This window comes from Girardinichthys multiradiatus, chromosome 3 (assembly GCF_021462225.1).
Source record: "Girardinichthys multiradiatus isolate DD_20200921_A chromosome 3, DD_fGirMul_XY1, whole genome shotgun sequence".
NCBI lineage: Eukaryota > Metazoa > Chordata > Actinopteri > Cyprinodontiformes > Goodeidae > Girardinichthys > Girardinichthys multiradiatus.
In genome coordinates this window covers 26,069,032-26,088,513 of record NC_061796.1, presented here as the reverse complement: position 1 = coordinate 26,088,513, position 19,482 = coordinate 26,069,032, and the positions used below count along the sequence as shown (strand labels likewise).

The 19,482-nt window shown below is 41.3% G+C and overlaps 1 protein-coding gene across 1 annotated transcript in view; it reads left to right on the top strand.

The window, feature by feature from the left end:
* ascc3 (activating signal cointegrator 1 complex subunit 3) overlaps positions 1-19,482 on the top strand; it is a 301,858-nt gene that overhangs the window by 58,370 nt on the left and 224,006 nt on the right. Inside the window, exon 6 of the mRNA XM_047360681.1 lies at positions 10,101-10,302. Coding sequence (XP_047216637.1) covers positions 10,101-10,302 — 202 coding nt within the window. The remainder of the gene's footprint in view (positions 1-10,100; positions 10,303-19,482) is intronic.

The window sequence follows — 19,482 nt, the reverse complement described above, 5'->3', positions numbered from 1 at the left end:
CTGTTGACGTCTGACCTGCAGTCTCTGGTTTTGTTTCAAAAAATTATATTATTAAATATTGACCATTAAAAATGCAGCAAGTTATACAATAGAGAAAATAAATAATAAATGCTTTTAGTATTTGACATGCCAATCACGGCACAGACAAAGTCGAAACAAAATTGCAAGATTTTTGATCACTTTTCTAGTGACTGGTTTATCAATAGGTGTTAAGTAAGGTTACACAAGCTGTTTCTTTTTTTGTGGTGCTTTTATACAAACTACTAAACAAGATGGGGTAGGCATCACAGCAAACTTAGGTAGGAAGAACTACCAGTTTTATAAGAATGCTGCGATTGATCCTGCGCTACATAAAAAGCAGCTTAAACCCTTTATAGTTTTTTGTTCTTTGCTTAAACTTTAGTGTGACAATAGCCTACATTAGTTGCATCTTCCTGCTTTAAGAGATATGACTCAGAAATCTGAACATTTGCCAAAGATGTATTAATTTAAAGGATTTGATCCTTGGACAAATCAGCGTGTAAAATTAGTGGTTTCTGTGATTGTTAACAGTAAGCTAAAATAGACAACATAGCATAACAGATATTTTGTTATGTATCAAACCAAAGAGAACTAGTTGCATTTGTGCTCACACTTATGCGGCACTTTAAAACTCGGCTGGTAGTGTTGAAATTTTGAAGAACCGAGATCAGCCTTAAAAATTTCACTTGGCAGACAGCTTTTGAGATTAGTGTTGCCTTGACAACTGAGAGTGAAGTCATGAGGGGTTAAAAAAGGCTGATTAAATTTTCTACTGTTTGCATGCCATGAGGAAGAGTGGGATTTAGAGGGAATGCCTGTCTCTTGCTGATTAGTTTTAAATTGCAGTTCACAGCTTGGCACTTAGATGTTTACAAGAGAACAGATTCTTTCGGTGGCTCCTCTCCACATTTTCCTGGAAGTGGAGACATTCTGTCAGAATGGACATTTGTTGTAGGAACATCAAGCTAATAATCATTTCATTATCAGATTGCAATCTGATGATGGTTCAGTTTCTAAATAATTTTCCATGACCTCACGTCATCAGTTTTCACTGCTTGGAGTCCATTTTTCAGAAGCCTGTTTGAGAGTTAGTTCCCCTGAGGAGTCATAAAGTGTTGAAACTTTGTCCTACAAAAACTTTGACAAATCAGTTACTGACTTGGTGAGTTTGCTTTCAACCAGTAGTAAAATTTATGGGATGAAAACCCGAGTGTATAATTAGTAGCAACGCCATGTCCCTCAGTTGCTTTGTCTAAGAGAGAAAGAAGGTTAAATACAGAAAGATAGGGTCAAGTGTATCATCTATAGAAAGAGAACATAAAGTTATTGGCAGCTATAGGTGAGTCGATGACACACTCGAGGAAGGTGTCACAGCCTAACATAAATGGCAGGCAGATGTGACATCTATGGAAACACAAAATCACAGACCATAAAGTTAATGGAAGCAATAATTGCAGATAATGCATAATTTGAGAGTATTAGGAGAAAATAGCAGTGATTGTATGCACTACTATTAAACAAAGTAAGCGTGAAGTGCTCTGTTAGGAACATATGGAATACTCAGATCTCTTATTTATGGCAGAGCTTTCTTCTTAAGGGGCTTCAGATGTAAGAAGCAGAATATTAGTGTTTAATATATTTATTGAATTTTCAAAAATTACAAAACAACAACCCACCCCACAAACAACTAATACCCTAGTATAAACTGTCACTTAACAAGGTAATCACAAAAAAATTAAAACCATGCAAACATCAGTACCCAGAGTTTTAAACCCACTGCTCAACCAAAGCTCCAAGGCCCAGCTATTCCCGGACCTGTGTCGAGGGTTTATTAAAAAAAAATTCAGAAAAGATTTCCAGACTGTGAAATACCTATTTCCGGATCCTCTCATCACATACCTGATTTTTTTTTTTTCAAATTTTAAATTGAGCAGTACATCTTTTAGCTGTCAGGCTGAAGAAGGAGTCCTATTGGGTCTTTTTGGCCTGTTTGACTCCGGATGCAGTTGATGGGTACCGGCAGTCCAAGCGGCATGCGGCTCGGGTGGTTGCTGAGGCAACAACTTTGGCGTGGGAGGAGTTCGGAGAGGCCATGGAAAATGACTTCCATAATGGATTCAAGGCTATTCTGGTCAAACATCTGGCGTCTCGGTGGGGGGGAAGAGGTACACCACCAACCCTGTTTACAGTGGGGAGGGTGTACTGCCGACCTAAACTCGGGACTTTGTAGGTCGGTGGGTGGAGTGCTTCGAAGACCTCCTCAATCCCACCGGCATGTCTTCCATTGAGGAAGCGAAGCCTGGGGATCTTGGAGCGGGCTCTCCAATCTCTGGTTCTGAGGTCACCGAGGTAATTTAAAAAGCTCCTCGGTGGTAAAGCCCCGAGGGTGGATGAGATTTGCTCGGAGTATCTTAAGGTCTCTGGCTGTTGTAGGGTTGTGTTGGTTAACGCGACTATGCAGCATTGCGTGGACATTGGGGGCAGTTCCACTGGATTGGCAGACCGGGGTGGTGGTCCTCCTATTCAAAAAGGGGTGTACCGTAGAGTGTGTTCTGTGGGAGAAAAAAGTTTACCAATTTAAAAATGATGAAGAGACAACTGGTTTCCTCTCGAAGCCGAATGCGGGGGACCTTTTATTCAGAACACATCTCTGAAAACATATTTGTACAAAATCCCAAAGAATCCCAGCCCTCAGTTCCTACAGGGCGTCTTTTTTATACAGATACAAAGCATTGGTGTGTATGGGGTCCACTTGACCAATTGAAATCATCATACTCATTTACGTAAAACTTTTGGCATCCACAACATTGATTCTCAATCACAGTTCCAAGAATATAAAATCCAGCCAAACATCTGGAAAACATCAGATTGGCCTACGTGACAGTTACACAATAACAATCTCATGATTTTGGTCAATTTCCCATTCCTGAGCTAAACTGGACTGCTGAACTAATGTCAAAGTGACCTGGCAGGAGTCTGGGTATCATGAGAGACAAGTTTGCTTTTACAATAACAAGGTGGTGCTTCAGCAGTGATACGGGTGCTGTACCAGTCTGTCATGGTGAAAAGAGAGCTGAGTCAAAAAATGAAGCTCGATTTACCGGTCGATCTACGTTCCCGCCCTCATCTATGGTCATGAGCTTCGGATGGTACATCTTTTATCCAATGCCAACTTCGGGTGGGGCAGCCCCCTTCCATCTCAAAAGAATTAGATGCCATGCCAACTGCCTTAAAAATGCAATAACCATGTGACCCCCAATAGGTAAACCTAATCCTTCAGGGGTAATCCCAAAAAGTGATGAATGGGTTTGGGGTGATCTTGATTCCAAGTACAGCAGCGAGTGCTTCACAGATACCACCCCAATATATTAGTATTTTGGGGCAATACCAAAACAGATGTATTAATGTGGCTTCCTCGGATTCACATCTGTCACATGTAGGATCAATTTGAGGGTAAATTGCTCAAGGAACCCAAATCATTAAAATCAATGTGTACACTCACATCAGCCACAGTGCAGTGCGGTTGCAGTTACCGAGGTCGTGCAGCTCAACAAAATGTTTCCGCAAGAAGGACATTTGGCCGGACACCGCAGCAACTTCTGTATCAGGTTCCTCAATTTTACCAGCCAAACAGGAAGCTAGACAGCAGAGAGTTTTGGTGAATTTCATTATAAAATCAACCCACCAACATACGCTGCCTTGACTAGTGTAAACAACTCCCAGAACACACGTGAACTTCTGCTCTCAGGAGGCGTGTTTCCACAGACGGAGCAGTAGCACAGTGTGAGTGGCTTTCTGCAGCACGGCTGCACGTTCAGTGTGAGCCCCGGCATATTAGGAAACTTTGTTGGAATGGTTGACTTTATAAAATGCCCTACCTGCAAATATCTAAAAAAGTAAGATTATGGCGGATCATATTTATTGGACAACTGTGCGAAAGAAGCAAACTTGTTACGATAAAGAGATCTTTAAAATATTTTAGGGCTTTGCTGGTCCATACACTGAATGTAGCACCCTGCATTGAAGGATAAAAGAGATTATTACATGCAATTGGATTAAAGAGACCTATCTGATGGAAACCAAAATGTCTTCTAAATTGTGAGTAAATTTTGACAGAGCCAAGGACTACAGGGTTAGAGGAAATACAATTAAGAGGTAGGGGTAGAGATACACCAATCAAAGCTGAAAACGACTAAGAAGTACAAAAGTGCTAATCCATCTCCACCCAAATAGGGCCACCATCGCCGGAGCTGTAGTACACCAAAAAGGACAGGGAATACAAATTACAGGCCCAATAGTATTGCCGGAAATTGGGCTCAATAGTCAAAACAAAAAGTAGGGGACTAAGAGAAGCAGAATTTTAAATCCAACACTCAATTTAACAGGGAGCCAATGTGGAGAAGCTTAAACAGCAGAAAGATATGATCTTTCTTTTTAATTTTCATCTGGTCTCTTACTGCAGCGGTTTGGATAAGTTGAAGGGCTTGAACTGAAGTTTTTGGACTTCCTGATAGTAAATAATTACAATAGCCCTGTCTGGAAGTAACAAATGCATGCGCTAGTTTTTCTGTATCACTCTGGAATGGAATATTTCTAATTTTAGCAATATTTACAAGGTGAAAGAAAGCAGTCGTAGAAATTAGATATAAATGACATGTCATGTCAAAGATGGCATTAAGATTCCTTACCTTTCAGCAATTTTAATGCTATTCAGAGTAAGTGATAAAGTTTCTTTTTCTAAAGCTTTGTCCAAGGATGACAATCTGTGTCATGTCTAAATTTAAAAGCAGCTAATTAGAAAGCCATCCAAGCCATTCATGTCTTAGAAACTCACCTGTTATCTCCCTAAATGAATGGGTGTATCAGGATTTATGGATAATTATACAGCATGTAAAATAAGTACTGAACATGTAAACACTTTCGAGTTTTAAATATGTGTGGCCGTTGACATAAAGGTCTTACTAGATGTTGGCAACAAACAGGGTAATCTACACATACTAAGAAATTAGTCCACAAATAAAATTAGGGATAAAAAAATTGGAATTACACCGGTCTGATCTGCCATTTGCAAATCAATATCAGCAAGTTTAATATCAACTGAAAGCTTATAAAAAAGTTTCCTGTTACATTGAGTGGCACAATTGGTAAAAGCAGTGATCTTCACAGGAAAACACACTAATGACAATGGCTCCAACTTAATTTCTAAATATTTAAATTTTCCAGTAAGCGCTATTGGAGCCAAAAAGACAAAAAGACCATTCCTCATAAATCAACTGTGGCCAGGAGCCCTTTTTAACATTTCTGACAGAGGAGTCTGTTGTGGATTTTCTTATTAAAGTGGGAGATAAATTAATTCACAACAAAAGAAAGTCCGGACTTCGTCTTTATAAAATGTATTCAAAGGCAGTCAGCGTTTGAATGACTCCGTCACTGAGCAAGTCAGTTAAGCAGAGCAACGAACACAAAGTACAAATCATATTTATAGCAAAATTAGGGTGTTGTCTCAACTTCAAAGAGTTTAGTTTTATGGTTCCTAGACCCTCCCCAGGTCAGAGGTAACAAAGTCATTTAGGAGAACACCCATCTGCTCTTTCTTGGAACATAACCCTTCAGGGAATGTTTAACCATAAACCTCTTGATAATGAATTTAAAGGTCATCTCCTCTTAAGTACTAAACACTAATAAAACACAGAGGTCAGAGGACAAAGGTAGATGGAAGGTCACTTCTGAGTGATAAAACACAGAATCAAATGAGAGAGGAGAAGGAAAGATCACAGCATTTTAAAATAATTTTCCATTACAAGTCAAAGTCAAGAACCATTCACCACTTTAGGAAGGAAATAGCAGCTATAGTCTTTCCCATGAAACCAATGACTATTGTACTTAACCGCAGTGACCTCAATGCACACACTTTCTGCAAGGATCCACTACTAAAGATGAAGCATGCTGAAGGTTGTTTAAAGTTTGCTGCAGAATATTTGGACAAACCAATAAAAACTGGGATAATATAGTCTGGTCAGATGAGGCCAAAGCTAAACTCATTATCATGATTATCATTGCAGACACCGTGTTTGGAGGAAGAATGGTTCTGTACATCACCCCAACAACACCTTGCAAATAGTGACATGTGCAGGTGGTAACATGGAGTCTGTTTTCTTCAGGAAAGGGTAGTCCTCTTTTCAGATGAAAGTAAAGTTTGCATTTTGTTTGGAAATCAAGGTCCCAGAGTCTGGAGGAAAAATCAGGAGGCACAGAATCCATGTTACTTGAAGTTCAGTGTGACATTCCCACACTCAGTGATGATTTTTCCGAAGGTCATGGTCAACGCAGTCATCTATCAGGAAATTTTAGAGCACTTTATGCTTCATTCTGCTGACACGCTTTTATGAAGATGCTGATTTCCTTTTCCAGCAGGAAAAGGTACTGGCCCATCCTGCCAAAATTACCAAAACCTGGTTTAACGACCATGGTGTTACTGTGTTTGATTGGTCAAGAGACTGGACTGACCTGAACCCAATAGAAAATCGATGGAGTACTGTCAAGAGGAAGATGAAAGACACCAGACCCAAAAATGAAAATGACCCGCAGGCTGTTATCATAGCCACCTGGCCTTCCATTGCACCTCAATGATTCTCCATGCCACTGATGCAGTAATTCATGCAAAAGGAGCCCCAACAAAGTATTGAGTGCATAGATATGAACGCACTTTTCAGAAGCCTGACATTTTGCTTTAAAATATCACTTTTTATTGATCTGATGTAACGAGTCTGAAACAATGAATTTTCATTATCTATAGGCCATAATCATCAACATTAGGTAGCCTGAAATGCCTGAAATATTTCATTCTATATGTAATGACTCTATAAAATATCAAAGTTTCACTTAAGAGACTGTAGGACTTGGCTTTCTGGAACAGACCTGTGCTGTATACACAGTTTACTCAGATTGACACTAAAAAAAGTCCCAAGATAGGCTGTTAACATTTACAGACTTGCTGTCTAAGCTGCTGATTACCAATTAGTTGACAAATCAATAAGTAACTGACAGAAAGATAAACTTAATACCAAGAATTAATATTGGGCTAAAGAGCTTATTTTTGTTTTTTATTTCTAAATAACCTTTGGTGTTGAACTTATAATATTCCACTAAGAGATCTCAGCATTATCTGTTTTCCTGAGTAGTTGTCTTTTCTAAGCAAGAAGTCCCATGTTTGTGTTGTATAGCTCCAACCAAATAGAGAAAAAGGATCTAAAACTTGCATAATAAGTAGACATTTGTTTTATTCAAATGCAGAACACCAGGAGTTGAAATGTGATGGCAATGTACTGTAGAAACGCTGTAAAACATGTAGTAAATATCTTTGTTGTACATTGTTTTCTGTGTGTTTGAGGACAAACATGCCTGTTACTTAGTCCATTTAATCATTAATGAATGATTTTATTGAAACCTTACAGTTTTCTACACAATTCTGGAGGGTGTGTAGGGATGTCAGCTTCCTTTTGCAGTGGCTGCAGGATGTCACACTTAAAACAGACAAACAACCAAAAATGTTGAAAGTTGAGTTTTCTCTAGAAAGTCGCTCACACACACGCCTACACACCCAGGTAAACGAGTAGCAAATACAACCAAGCAGCTGCAAAGAATGTTTTTTAATAAACTGAGATGCTAACATAAACATGTTTACCCTAACAATGTTTAATTTGAAAAGAACAATAAATTACACAGTTGAGACAAAATTGATTTTTCTAGATCCTGTTTATTAAAGCATTCATGCATTTTAGCATTGCTACAAGCTGCAGGAAGATGGAAAAGGAGATGTTTAAAACTCCTAAAAATCATTACTGTTTTGTATTGTTTATGTATTTATTGATTTACTATTGAGGCAGCTAATTATTGTAGCTATTATTGTCACCTGTAAATTTCAGTGAAAGGTATACTAATGGCTCTAAAGTTAGAAACCTTGGTTTAAGTTAACATTTTAAATGCAAGTGTTTGATTCATAAAGTCTAGATGCAAATGATTTGTGAAAACTTGAGTGCCAGTCTTCTATCACATCAATTTGTTTTTGTCTTATTGTAAAGCAAACATTGTAGTTCCAAATGAGATGTTGTTTTTCTGAGATCATTCACCAGATTTGTGTAAGATAACAGATAAATAGCCTAAATGCAAAATAAGTAAATCATTTAAATTCAAACAGTGTCAACAGCAATGGACTAAGCACACAACATTGTGGAGACCCAGTGATCAGAATCATTATGGAGTTGGCAATGTTTTTCTTTAAATGCAGATTGACTGTGGTCTTTCAGTAAGGAGGTTCAAAATCTAAAGACATGTGGCAGAGGTTAGTTCAAACAGAACTTTCTCAATTGGTCTCTGGGGAATGATGGTATTAAGCACTGGACAGGATCCTGGCGTTTGTGGATTTAATGTGCAGGGCGGTGCACACATCTCCTATGGATTGGTTGAGGTGATAGCCAAACTGGTACCATTCTAACAGTACAAGGTGATGGGCTGTGACATGTGGTTTGACAAGCTGCTCAAAACATTTCATCATTTTGAGGGTCGCTGTGGCAAGGCAATAGTCATTCAGGTAGGACACAGCAGATATTTTCCCCCCTGTAGAATAGTAGAGGTTGTACAGTTGCTTAACTATGAATATTACTTATTTAGATCAAAAGGCGGCAATGTATTCTCTACTTTGCAGCAGTGGATAAGAGGTTATGTATTGGTTTATAGTGGTTTGAAAGTTTTTACTTTAAAGTTATTGAGTCTAGAAGTAATACTTTCTTTCCAGGGTAATTGAGCCCTAATGTTCTGTTTGATCCTTTTAACAAACCTGTTTGTGGTTAATGAAGCTTTAGGTAATGGATTGCAAATATGTACACGTTTTTTTCTAAACTCGAGTACAAAATGGGAATGCACTTTGTCCAAACTTTAAAAAAAATGAAAAGGTAGTTCAAAATGGTGAGATGTATCTGGCCATTTTTGGTTAGATCATCAGAGCTGTAATTTGAAAGGATGACGTAACATATGGTATTGTCATCACATTGGAAGAATTAAGATGCTCAGTAAGACATCAAGCCACTAAAGCATTGCTTCAGTAGGAAAATGTGTAAGGAAAGTGTGGTTATTTAAGAGCTTTCCAGCCTGCATTGTCTGTAGAACATTTTGGTACTATGCATGGTGATGTGATATTGGATTGTGAAATGACCCCTGAGAATATCATAATGATCTAAAAGACTGCAGCTTTAAATGTGTAAAAAACACATTCAAATCAGCTTGTAAACAAACATGGTCTATCCTGGTGGTGCTCTTGACTGCAATTATACCACCATGATCACTTGTGGAAATGAGAATGCTGCACATTTGGAGGCAATCTCTGTTAGAGATACACAAGAACGCACATTAGTACTCAGAGAGCGATAGCTAAGGATGAAGAATGGCTTAGACAGAGGAATTGGTGCATAGAGGGTGACAGAGTTAAAGCGGATAGGAGTTGAAGAAGTAATGGGAGGGAGGCTAAGAGTGACAGGAAGAGGAGAGCTGTTAGGATGAGCGGTGAGCTGTGCAGTAGGTAGAGCCACTAGACGAGATAAAGAAGAAATCATTCAGTCAATCAGCCCAGGCCCTGGTGCAATCATAAGATCTCATCTGTTTTCAAGAGCAATTCTACCCTTTATTGAGCTGTTGTCTAAAACAGGGGAGACTGCAGTGGGGAGCATTAACCCATGCAATGCCACCTCCATGTTCATTGGAGCTAGAAATGAGAAATGATAATGAAGAAAAGTCAATCTAATTATCTTGGTAGAACTCGTAGAATAGATATTTTTAATGTTGATGCTTGATGATGCTGAGGTTGTTCTTATTTCATGAAGGTCATGTAGAGCACAGTGACATTTTGTTGTTGTATCTAAACATATACTGCCAAACATGTTTTAAGTTTTGCAGTATTTTTCTGGCAAATGTTGTGGTTTCCATTGAACTTTTATTTAAAAAAATACAATCATTAAGTCCAGTGCAGGCAAAGCTTTTGATAATCCTCTGTGCAATCTACAAATATTTGTCTTTCTGTCTCCCAGATGTCAGCCGAAAGGTCAGTGGTGAAATGGCCAAGCCTGCCTTCGGCTGCCAGGTGACCATCCAATCTGAGAAGGAGAAACAAATGATGAAAATTTACCGGCGTGAAGAAAAGAAAGAGAAAAAGAAAGCCAAAGGAACCGATGATATTGACTCCTCAGAGGTTGTCATGACCTTTGACCCAAAAGAGATGAGAGCTCAGCGGTACATCATCTCCAAACTTTCTCTTTCCCTTTTGTGTTGTCTTTGTTCTCTATCCATCCATCTCTGCCTGTGCTCCAAGGAGTCGGCAACAAACAAGACAAGCTTCTGCATTTTTCATGACACGACTGCAGCTTTACAAAAATCCATCTAAGAAAATAAAACAAACAGGCAAATAAAAAAACAACACAGTGACTGCAACTCGTCACACATCTTTTCCTGTGGAAGATTATTCTGAAATTTTAATTTCAGGGGATGACAAAACAGAGCAGTGATGTGTTTAATTAAAACTTAGCATGGTCAAATTCAGTGCAATGTGAAGGAAATGATTAGTTGTGGGTTACGACATTTTCTACAGAAGCATAATGCTTGTGATCTGCCTCTATACTAATCATCCATCAACAGGAGTATTTATTTTTAAATAATGGGGTGGAAGGGTTCTATTCAGCAAAAAGACAAATATTTTAGCTACTTGTTGGTCTGTTGAATGAATTGTTTTTAAGAGCTAATGTATAATACTTATGAGGTATCAGTATCTTCCAAAAAGTTCATTATAAAGCCTTCTGACCGCCAAGTTCACCAATAGTTTGGGCCTCTGAAAAGTGGAAATATTTCCATGTGAATTTTCAGTTTTTTATCAAAAAAGTTATCCTTTTTATTGCTGCAAAGTAACTGGTCACTCGCAGCATGTTTTATGTGCAGAATTACTGTAAAACAAAATCTTAACTCATTCAATTTGTACTCCACTCAAGCGTAGAAAACAAAGGTGCTTTCAAACAGGTACCCTATCTAGTCGTAACAAAATTTGTCAATTGGAGATATTTGAAATTTTTTTTGATTGCATACCAAAAGATTCTTTAGCTCCTCAAAAGACATAAAAGTATATTATTTGTATAGATCAGATATCTTTGTTATGCCCTGCTTGAACCAGAGTTTGAAGACAAGGTAAGCTCTACCAGGTAGAAAGTTATCATTAGCAAAAATTGGATTAAAATAGGACAATTGTTGTGATTCTCCTACATACCTGTGAACATCATGCCAAATCTTGATTGTATTTTTTTTTAAGAATGGATTTGTTGTGTTTTTAATAGGTTTTCTCTTATCAGCCGAATACAAGTACAGATTTAGCAGAAGATTAATACATAAAGACTCCATTGAGACTCATACGGGTATCTTGTCAGAGATATAGGTAATGACAGCCATCTATTTATAAGCTGTCTGACTGTCTCGGTGAGAGAGGCAGGTCCAGGGGTTTGGCCTCCCCTCAAATTACCCAGGGCTTTAGCAATTTCATCAGTTGTAATATTAAGTTCAAGACTATTTATGGACATTTCAGTCATAGTGAAAAAAAGTAATTGTTCCAAAAATGCATTTGTTGCAATGGAGCTATGTTGAAGTAATCTGATTTAAACAGGTTCTGATAAAAAAAAAAAGTAACAAAGTATCAATTTCTTTTGGGTCCTTACTAACGCAACATAAGTACCTACTTTTTGAATCTCACCACCCAATGAAACATAAACTGTCAGTTACCAGAAATCTGCAGCATCGTGCCGAACAGGTTCCCACAAGGATTTAAGCGAAGAACATGGAATACAAACACATCAGGAAAGCACTTCAAACCGTGTAGATACTGTAACTGGGCCCATGTTACGGCATCCAGTAATTAAACAAAACAACTCAGTCAATTGAAGGAGAAAAGAAGAAGCGGAAGAACATTGTCATTCCATATGTGGCTGGAGTATCCCAGAAACTAAGAAGTATATTTTAAACGCATAACATTCTAGTGCATTTTAAAGCCAATAACACTTTCAGACAGAGATTGATCCTTCCCAAGAATAAAATTTCCAAAACACTAAATCAGCGGTGTTGTTCAGTGCATTTCAGTGCAGAAAGGAATGTTCAGACCTCTAAACAGAAGCTCAAGACAGAAGAGCAAACCCATCAGATTAAGAATCAGTGGTTTATTTTACTTCTCAAGGAAAAGGGACACTTGTTTGAGAACTTCAATGTGACAGAGAACTTGGTTGCTATTAGGGAGCATGAAAAACACTAAACACAGAGGAGGTGGCCTCAGATTTCACAACCACTCTGCAGCGCCAACTGTGCTTGTTCTGACTATAACTTAAAAGGCTGTTACCTCTAACATGTTGAGAAGCCTTTTGAATGACTGGCAAAACATCAAGAAACGAGAATAATTCCATTTGCCTTTTACTTAAGTAGTTAGGATTGTCATGTCCTGGATGACTGAGAATCTACACCAGTGTGTCACTGAAAGAAGTAAAAATATTCTGAGGTTTACATTGTTTTAGATGATGAACTAGGGATGTCCCAGTCTGGATTTTCTGTCTCAATACCACCCAAGTCATTCTAAAATTGGCATTGACCTTGTTCCTGGTTGTAAAAGATATTTACAACCAGAGCACGATGTTCTGGTAAATGCTAAGCTAACATTAGCATGTTTAATCTGTTTGGATAAGTCATTGATAATTCAGCTCGTAACATCTTTCAGTGTAGACACAATTTAGTGCATACATACACAACTTTTAGAAAAAGGTATTGTCCTTCAGGAGCTTTTTATGACTGGTGTCTTAGCAGCGTAAAGCTCTTTGCTACAGAGAGCTCTGTATGTATCTGAGTGCAGCGGCAGGGCAGGTCACATGGCTTCTCTCTCCCATAATGAATAGCCCCTTTCCTACCAAAAACCCTGGAATTTAAAGCCCCAGAATATGTTATACCCAGGTAAAAGGAATCCTGGGGAATTTGGTTGCCATCTGTTTTCATTGCTCAGAAAGGCTCTGCACTATTTATTTAAGTCAGCCTAATGACCTATGGGGAAGTTGAGAAGTAAACTGCAATACGTCTTCACTTTAGCAGATGTCATTACTTCTTTACTTCCTTTAAAAGACTCTTGGCTAATAATTTTTTTTTTTTCAACTGATGATAGATAATGAGCAGCTTTATAGTTATTCCGTTGATTAGTTCCTTACAATATTCCTTAAGATTACACTGGATTTCTAGAATTGTGCCTCTCAAGGTCTCAAGCAGGTTGGAGTGGCTATATTACTTTACATTCTGATTAATTCTTTTTAAGAACTCAATTTCCTCTTGTGGTGGATCGAAATAGATTTTTTGTGGATGCTGATCCTCTCCTGTGTCGGATGCTGTGCAGCTGGAAGGATTTTTACTGATACATTTTACTTTCGGACATTTATTACGATGCATCACCATAGACACAAGGGTTTTTTTTTTTTTAAAACTGGAAGCAGTTCATTAATATCTCAAAAGCTCAAATAATACTTCAACTACAACCCCAAATCCCTGATGAGTTAAAAAGAAGGCGCCATGGACGCAGAGCAGGAGCAAGGAGAAGAGAGAGGAGGAAGTTCAAACCATCGATTCTGATGGGCAATGTGAGATTGTTGGGAAACGAGTTGGTTGAACTCCAAGCCCTACAAAAGACCTAGCCAGAGTATCAAGAATGCAGTATTGTGTGTTTCACTGAGACATGGCTGCAGGATCATATCCCTAACTCCAGCGTCTCTCTGCCAGACTTTCAGACCATACCAGCAGACAGAGATTTAAAGAGGAGAAGCAAACACAAAGGAGGTGCATTAGTAGTACTTGTCAACAACAAATGGTGTCATCCAGGACATGTTACTGTGAAGTGTCATCTCTTCAGTCCAGATATTGAGCTGTTAGCATCAGAGGCTTCATCAGATCTGCTGTAAGACAGACCACTACAGGAGATCCTTCCTGCCCACAGCCATAAGCATCTACAACAGCTCTTTGAAGAAACCTGCATAATATGAGCTACAACAATATTTATTTTCCCTTTAGGATAAATAACGTATTTCTTCATTTAAATTGAATTGAAAGATGTTTGTCCAAATTATTGTCCCAGAGAGTTCACCAGTGTTATTTTGTCAACAGTTTACGTTCCACCATCATCTGTTGCCTAGACTGCATGTGATGTCATTAGCTCCACACCCCAATGCGTTTGTGGCCATTTCTGGTGATTTTAACCATGCTTCACCCTCTGCTACACTTCCAACGATTCAACAGTTTGTCAGCTGCTCTAACAAGGTCTCTAAAAAACAAAACGTTGGATTTGTTTTATGCGAATGTCAAGGACTTGTACATCTCTAAAGCAAGACCTCCTCTAGGCAAATCAGATCACAGTCTTGATTTTCTCTGCTCGAGATATAAATAAATATTGTTCAGAAGCAACTTGTAATAAAGAGAACTGTGAGAAGATCGTCACAGGAAGCTGAAGAAGCCATGCGAGGTTGCTTTGATGCTACAGACTGGGACGCACTGTGCCAGCTACATAAGGGGACATCGATGCCATGAATGAGTGTGTTACCAACTATATAAACTTCTGTGTGGATAACACCATCCCCACCAGAATGGTGAGATGCTTACCCAATTACAAACCCTGGATCACCAATGACCTGAAGGACCTGCTTATCAAGAAAAAATAACCTTCAGAGGGAGAATGGGAATTATTAAGGAGTAAACAGAAGTAACTTAAAGTCAAGATAAGATAAGGCATGGAGGTGTACAAGAAGGAGCTGGTGAGCAAGCTCCAGCAAAACGATATCAGAGATGTGTGGTCAGGGATGAAGAGGGTTCAAGCAGAAGGAAGATCGGCCAGATGGAGGTCTGGTCAGAGCCAATGAACTAAACACATCTAAACAAGATGGCGCCGCAGATGGTCGCCTCGGCGTGTTGGTGCGCATTGTTTTGTTTTGTTTTTTGCTTTAAAACGGTCTTCTGTGATGGTACCCGGAGCTCTCTCACCAGAGAAGAACTCATGAACATCAGGGCTACTACACCAGAGGAGTTATTTCCAACATTTCTACCTACTGCTCTGGAATATTTGGACATTCTGGTCAAAGGTGCGCTCACCTTTGTTCACGCGGTGAAACGCCGGAAGAGAGGGAAACGGGCTGGGGTGCTGGTACGTCTTCGCCAGCGTGGACTACGAACACCGTTACCTGGAATATTTCTCTCTAACGTGCGCTCACTTCCCAACAAAATGGAGGAACTACAACTGTTGTTGGGGAAAAACAGGGACTTTTATTCATCGGCAGTTTTGTGCTTCACGGAGACGTGGCTGTGTGGATTAATACCAGACTCCGCGCTGCAGCTGGCAGGATTCCAGCTCTACAGAGCGGACAGAGACACGGAACTCTCCGGCAAAGCGAAAGGTGGAGGAATCTGTTTTTACCTCAACAGTGGTTGGTGCAACGACGTGACAGTGATTCAACAGCACTGTTCTCCAGACCTGGAATCCTTCATCATAAACTGTAAGCCTTTCTATTCCCCCCGTGAGTTCGCTTCGTTCATCCTGGTCGGTGTTTACATCCCACCGCAAGCTAACGTGCAGGTCGCACAGCGCATGCTCGCCGACCAGATACTGAGTGTGGAGCGGACCAACCCGGACTCCTTAGTTATCGTCGCTGGTGACTTTAACAAAGGTAATCTGACCCACGAACTTCCCAAATATAAACAGTTTATAAAATGTCCGACCAGAGAGGACAACATTCTGGATCACTGTTACACCACCATCAGAGACGCTTATCACGCCGTCCCACGTGCTGCACTGGGCCAATCCGACCACATCATGGTCCACCTGATTCCTGCATACAGGCAGAAACTAAAGCTCTGCAAACCTGTTGTGAGGACGACAAGGAAGTGGAGCAGTGAGGCTGTGGAGAATCTCCAGGCGTGTTTAGGCTGTACAGACTGGGATGTGTTCAGGACTACTACCAACAGTCTGGACGAGTACACAGAGGCTGTGACTTCCTACATCAGCTTCTGTGAGGACAGCTGTGTACCATCATGCACCAGGGTGAGTTACAACAACGACAAACCCTGGTTCACAGCTAAACTCAGAAGGTTAAGACTGGATAAGGAAGAGGCCTTCAGGAGTGGGGACAAAGACATATACAGAGAGGCCAAGTACAAGTTTGGCAAGGCAGTGAAAGAGGCCAAACGACTGTACTCTGAGAAGCTCCAAATCCAGTTCTCAGCCAACGACTCTGCGTCTGTCTGGAAAGGGCTCAAGCAAATCACCAACTACAAGCCGAAAGCCCCCCACTCCATCAACGACCGACGCCTCGCCAACGACCTGAACGAGTTCTACTGCCGCTTTGAAAGACAAAGGGACAGTCCTGCAACCATCTCCCACGACGCCCCCCAACAGCTGCAGCCACAATCCACCACCCCCACCTCCCCAACCTCAAGAGGGGCCTTGGCACCTCCAACCCCCACCAGCCCCCTACCCACGCCGAGGACGGCTCTTTCCATCCAGGAGAGGGACGTCAACAAACTCTTCAGGAGACAGAACCCCCGGAAAGCTGCTGGTCCGGATTCTGTCTCACCAGCCAGCCTGAAGCACTGCGCTGATCAGCTGTCTCCAGTCTTCACAGACATTTTTAACACCTCACTGGAGACATGTCATGTGCCAGCCTGCTTCAAGTCCTCCACCATCGTCCCTGTTCCCAAGAAGCCAAGGACCACAGGGCTTAATGACTTCAGACCCGTCGCCCTGACCTCTGTGGTGATGAAGTCCTTTGAGCGCCTTGTGCTCTCACACCTAAAAGACATCACCGACCCCCTCCTGGACCCCCTGCAGTTTGCCTACAGAGCCAACAGGTCTGTAGATGATGCAGTCAACCTAGCCCTTCACTTCATCCTCCGGCACCTGGACTCCACAGGAACCTATGCCAGGATCCTGTTTGTGGATTTCAGCTCTGCCTTCAACACCATCGTCCCAGCTCTGCTCCAGGAGAAGCTCTCCCAGCTGAGTGTGCCCGACTCCACCTGCAGGTGGATCACTGACTTCCTGTCTGACAGGAAGCAGCGCGTGAGGCTGGGGAAGCACGTCTCTGACTCCCTGACCATCAGCACCGGTTCCCCCCAAGGCTGTGTTCTCTCTCCTCTGCTCTTCTCCCTGTACACCAACAGCTGCACCTCCAGTCACCAGTCTGTCAAGCTTCTGAAGTTTGCGGACGACACCACCCTGATCGGACTCATCTCTGATGGTGACGAGTCCGCGTACAGATGGGAAGTGGACCATCTGTTGGACTGGTGCAGCCAGAACAACCTTGAGCTCAACGCTCTAAAGACAGTGGAGATGGTTGTGAACTTCAGGCAGAACCCAGCCCCACCTGCCCCCATCACCCTCTGTGACTCCACAATTGACACTGTGGAATCTTTCCGCTTCCTGGGAACCATCATCTCCCAGGATCTCAAGTGGGAGCCAAACATCAGCTCCCTCATCAAGAAAGCCCAGCAGAGGATGTTCTTCCTGCGGCAGCTGAAGAAATTCAACCTGCCAAAGACTATGATGGTGCACTTCTACACAGCCATCATTGAGTCCATCCTCACCTCCTCCATCACCATCTGGTACGCCGCTGCTACAGCCAAGGATAAGGGCAGGCTGCAGCGTGTCATTCGGTCTGCTGAGAAGGTGATTGGCTGCAGTCTACTGTCGCTCCAGGAACTAAACACCTCCAGGACCCTGAAGCGGGCAGGGAAGATTCTGGCTGATCCCTCCCACCCCGGTCACAGACTCTTTGAGACTCTCCCCTCTGGCAGGAGGCTGCGGTCCATCCGGACCAAAACCTCACGCCACAAGAACAGTTTTTTCCCATCTGCCACCAGCCTGGTTAACAAAGCCCGGAAACCACCCTGACATTCCCCCTTTCCCCCACACCCCCCCTTTTTTTGCTGACAGGACACCTGTAACCTGTAACTCTATGAGTTACATTAACGCTCAGCTTGGACTCCTGCTTACTTGCACTGCTTTACTTGCACAATGATCACCTGCACTGTTGTATTGCTCTTGCATCTTATACTGCTCTATATTTACTCTCACTCACTTAAAACTGTGCACTTATATTTATATTATATTGTAGATATGTTTGTACTGTTTAATTTGTATTGTATTGCACCGACTACGCCAAAACAAATTCCTTGTATGTCCAAAAACGTACTTGGCAATAAAGCTTTTCTGATTCTGATTCTGATTCTAGGTTTCATAGGTCCAGTTCAAAAACAAGCTCAGCTTCCTGCTTGAAGTGAGCTGGAAAGGAGGATGCCAAACAGACATTCCACCCTACTTTGACCCACAGCTTTCCTGTCATACCCGAAATGTTTTATCTTCCACCTCAGCCACAGAGCCTTCTGTGGGATTCTCCAGCACCTCTTCAACATTAGCCTGGCACATAAGAAGGCTCTAGTGTTGTGGAAGACCTCCTGTCTTGTTCTGGTACCTAAGAAAACTCACCCATCAGTCCTCAATGACTATAGACCTGTTGCCCTGACATCCCACATCATGAAGGTCCTAAAGAGACTCCTGAGAATCATGTTCTTTGATTTCTCCAGTGCTTTTAACACAAGTCAACCTGATTTGCTATGTCAGGAACTTCAGAAGACTCAAGTGGAGCCCTCTAAAATCTCCTGGATCAAAGACTACCTGATAAACAGACCACAGTTTGTGAGACTGAAGTGCTGTGTGTCTTAACCAGGTAGTCAGCAGCACAGGAGCACCACAGGGGACTGTACGCTCACCATTCCTTTTCACTGTGTACACCTCAGACTTCCAGTACATGACAGACTCCTGTCATTTGCAGAAATACTCAGATGACTCTGCAGTTGTTGGGTGGATCAGAGATGGACAAGAAGCTGAGTACTAGTGGAGAGCTAGTGGACAGCTTTGTGCCATGGTGTAGAAACAATCATCTCATCTTGAACATGAATAAAACAAAGGAGATGATTGTAGATTTTAAGAGAAACTGGAATCAAACACTGTTTCCATCATGGAGGAGTATAAATACTTTGGTGTTCACCTTGACAACAGACTGGAGTGGAGATGCAATAGTGTAGCCTTCTACAAGAAAGGACAGAGCACACTGTACTTCTATAAGTCTGTTGTGGAGAGTGTGATCTCTTCCATCATCTGCTGGGGTAGCAGCATCAGAGCCAGGGACTTAAAAAAGCTCAACAAGCTGATAAAGAAGGCTGGTTCTGTTCTGGGGACTCCACTGGAACCTCTGGAGATCATTGTACAAAGAAGGATTCTTCATAAAATTAGGAACATTATGGGGAACCCTGAGCACCCATTTCATCAGACTGTTGTACAACAACAGCGTGTCTTCAGTCAGAAGCTTCATC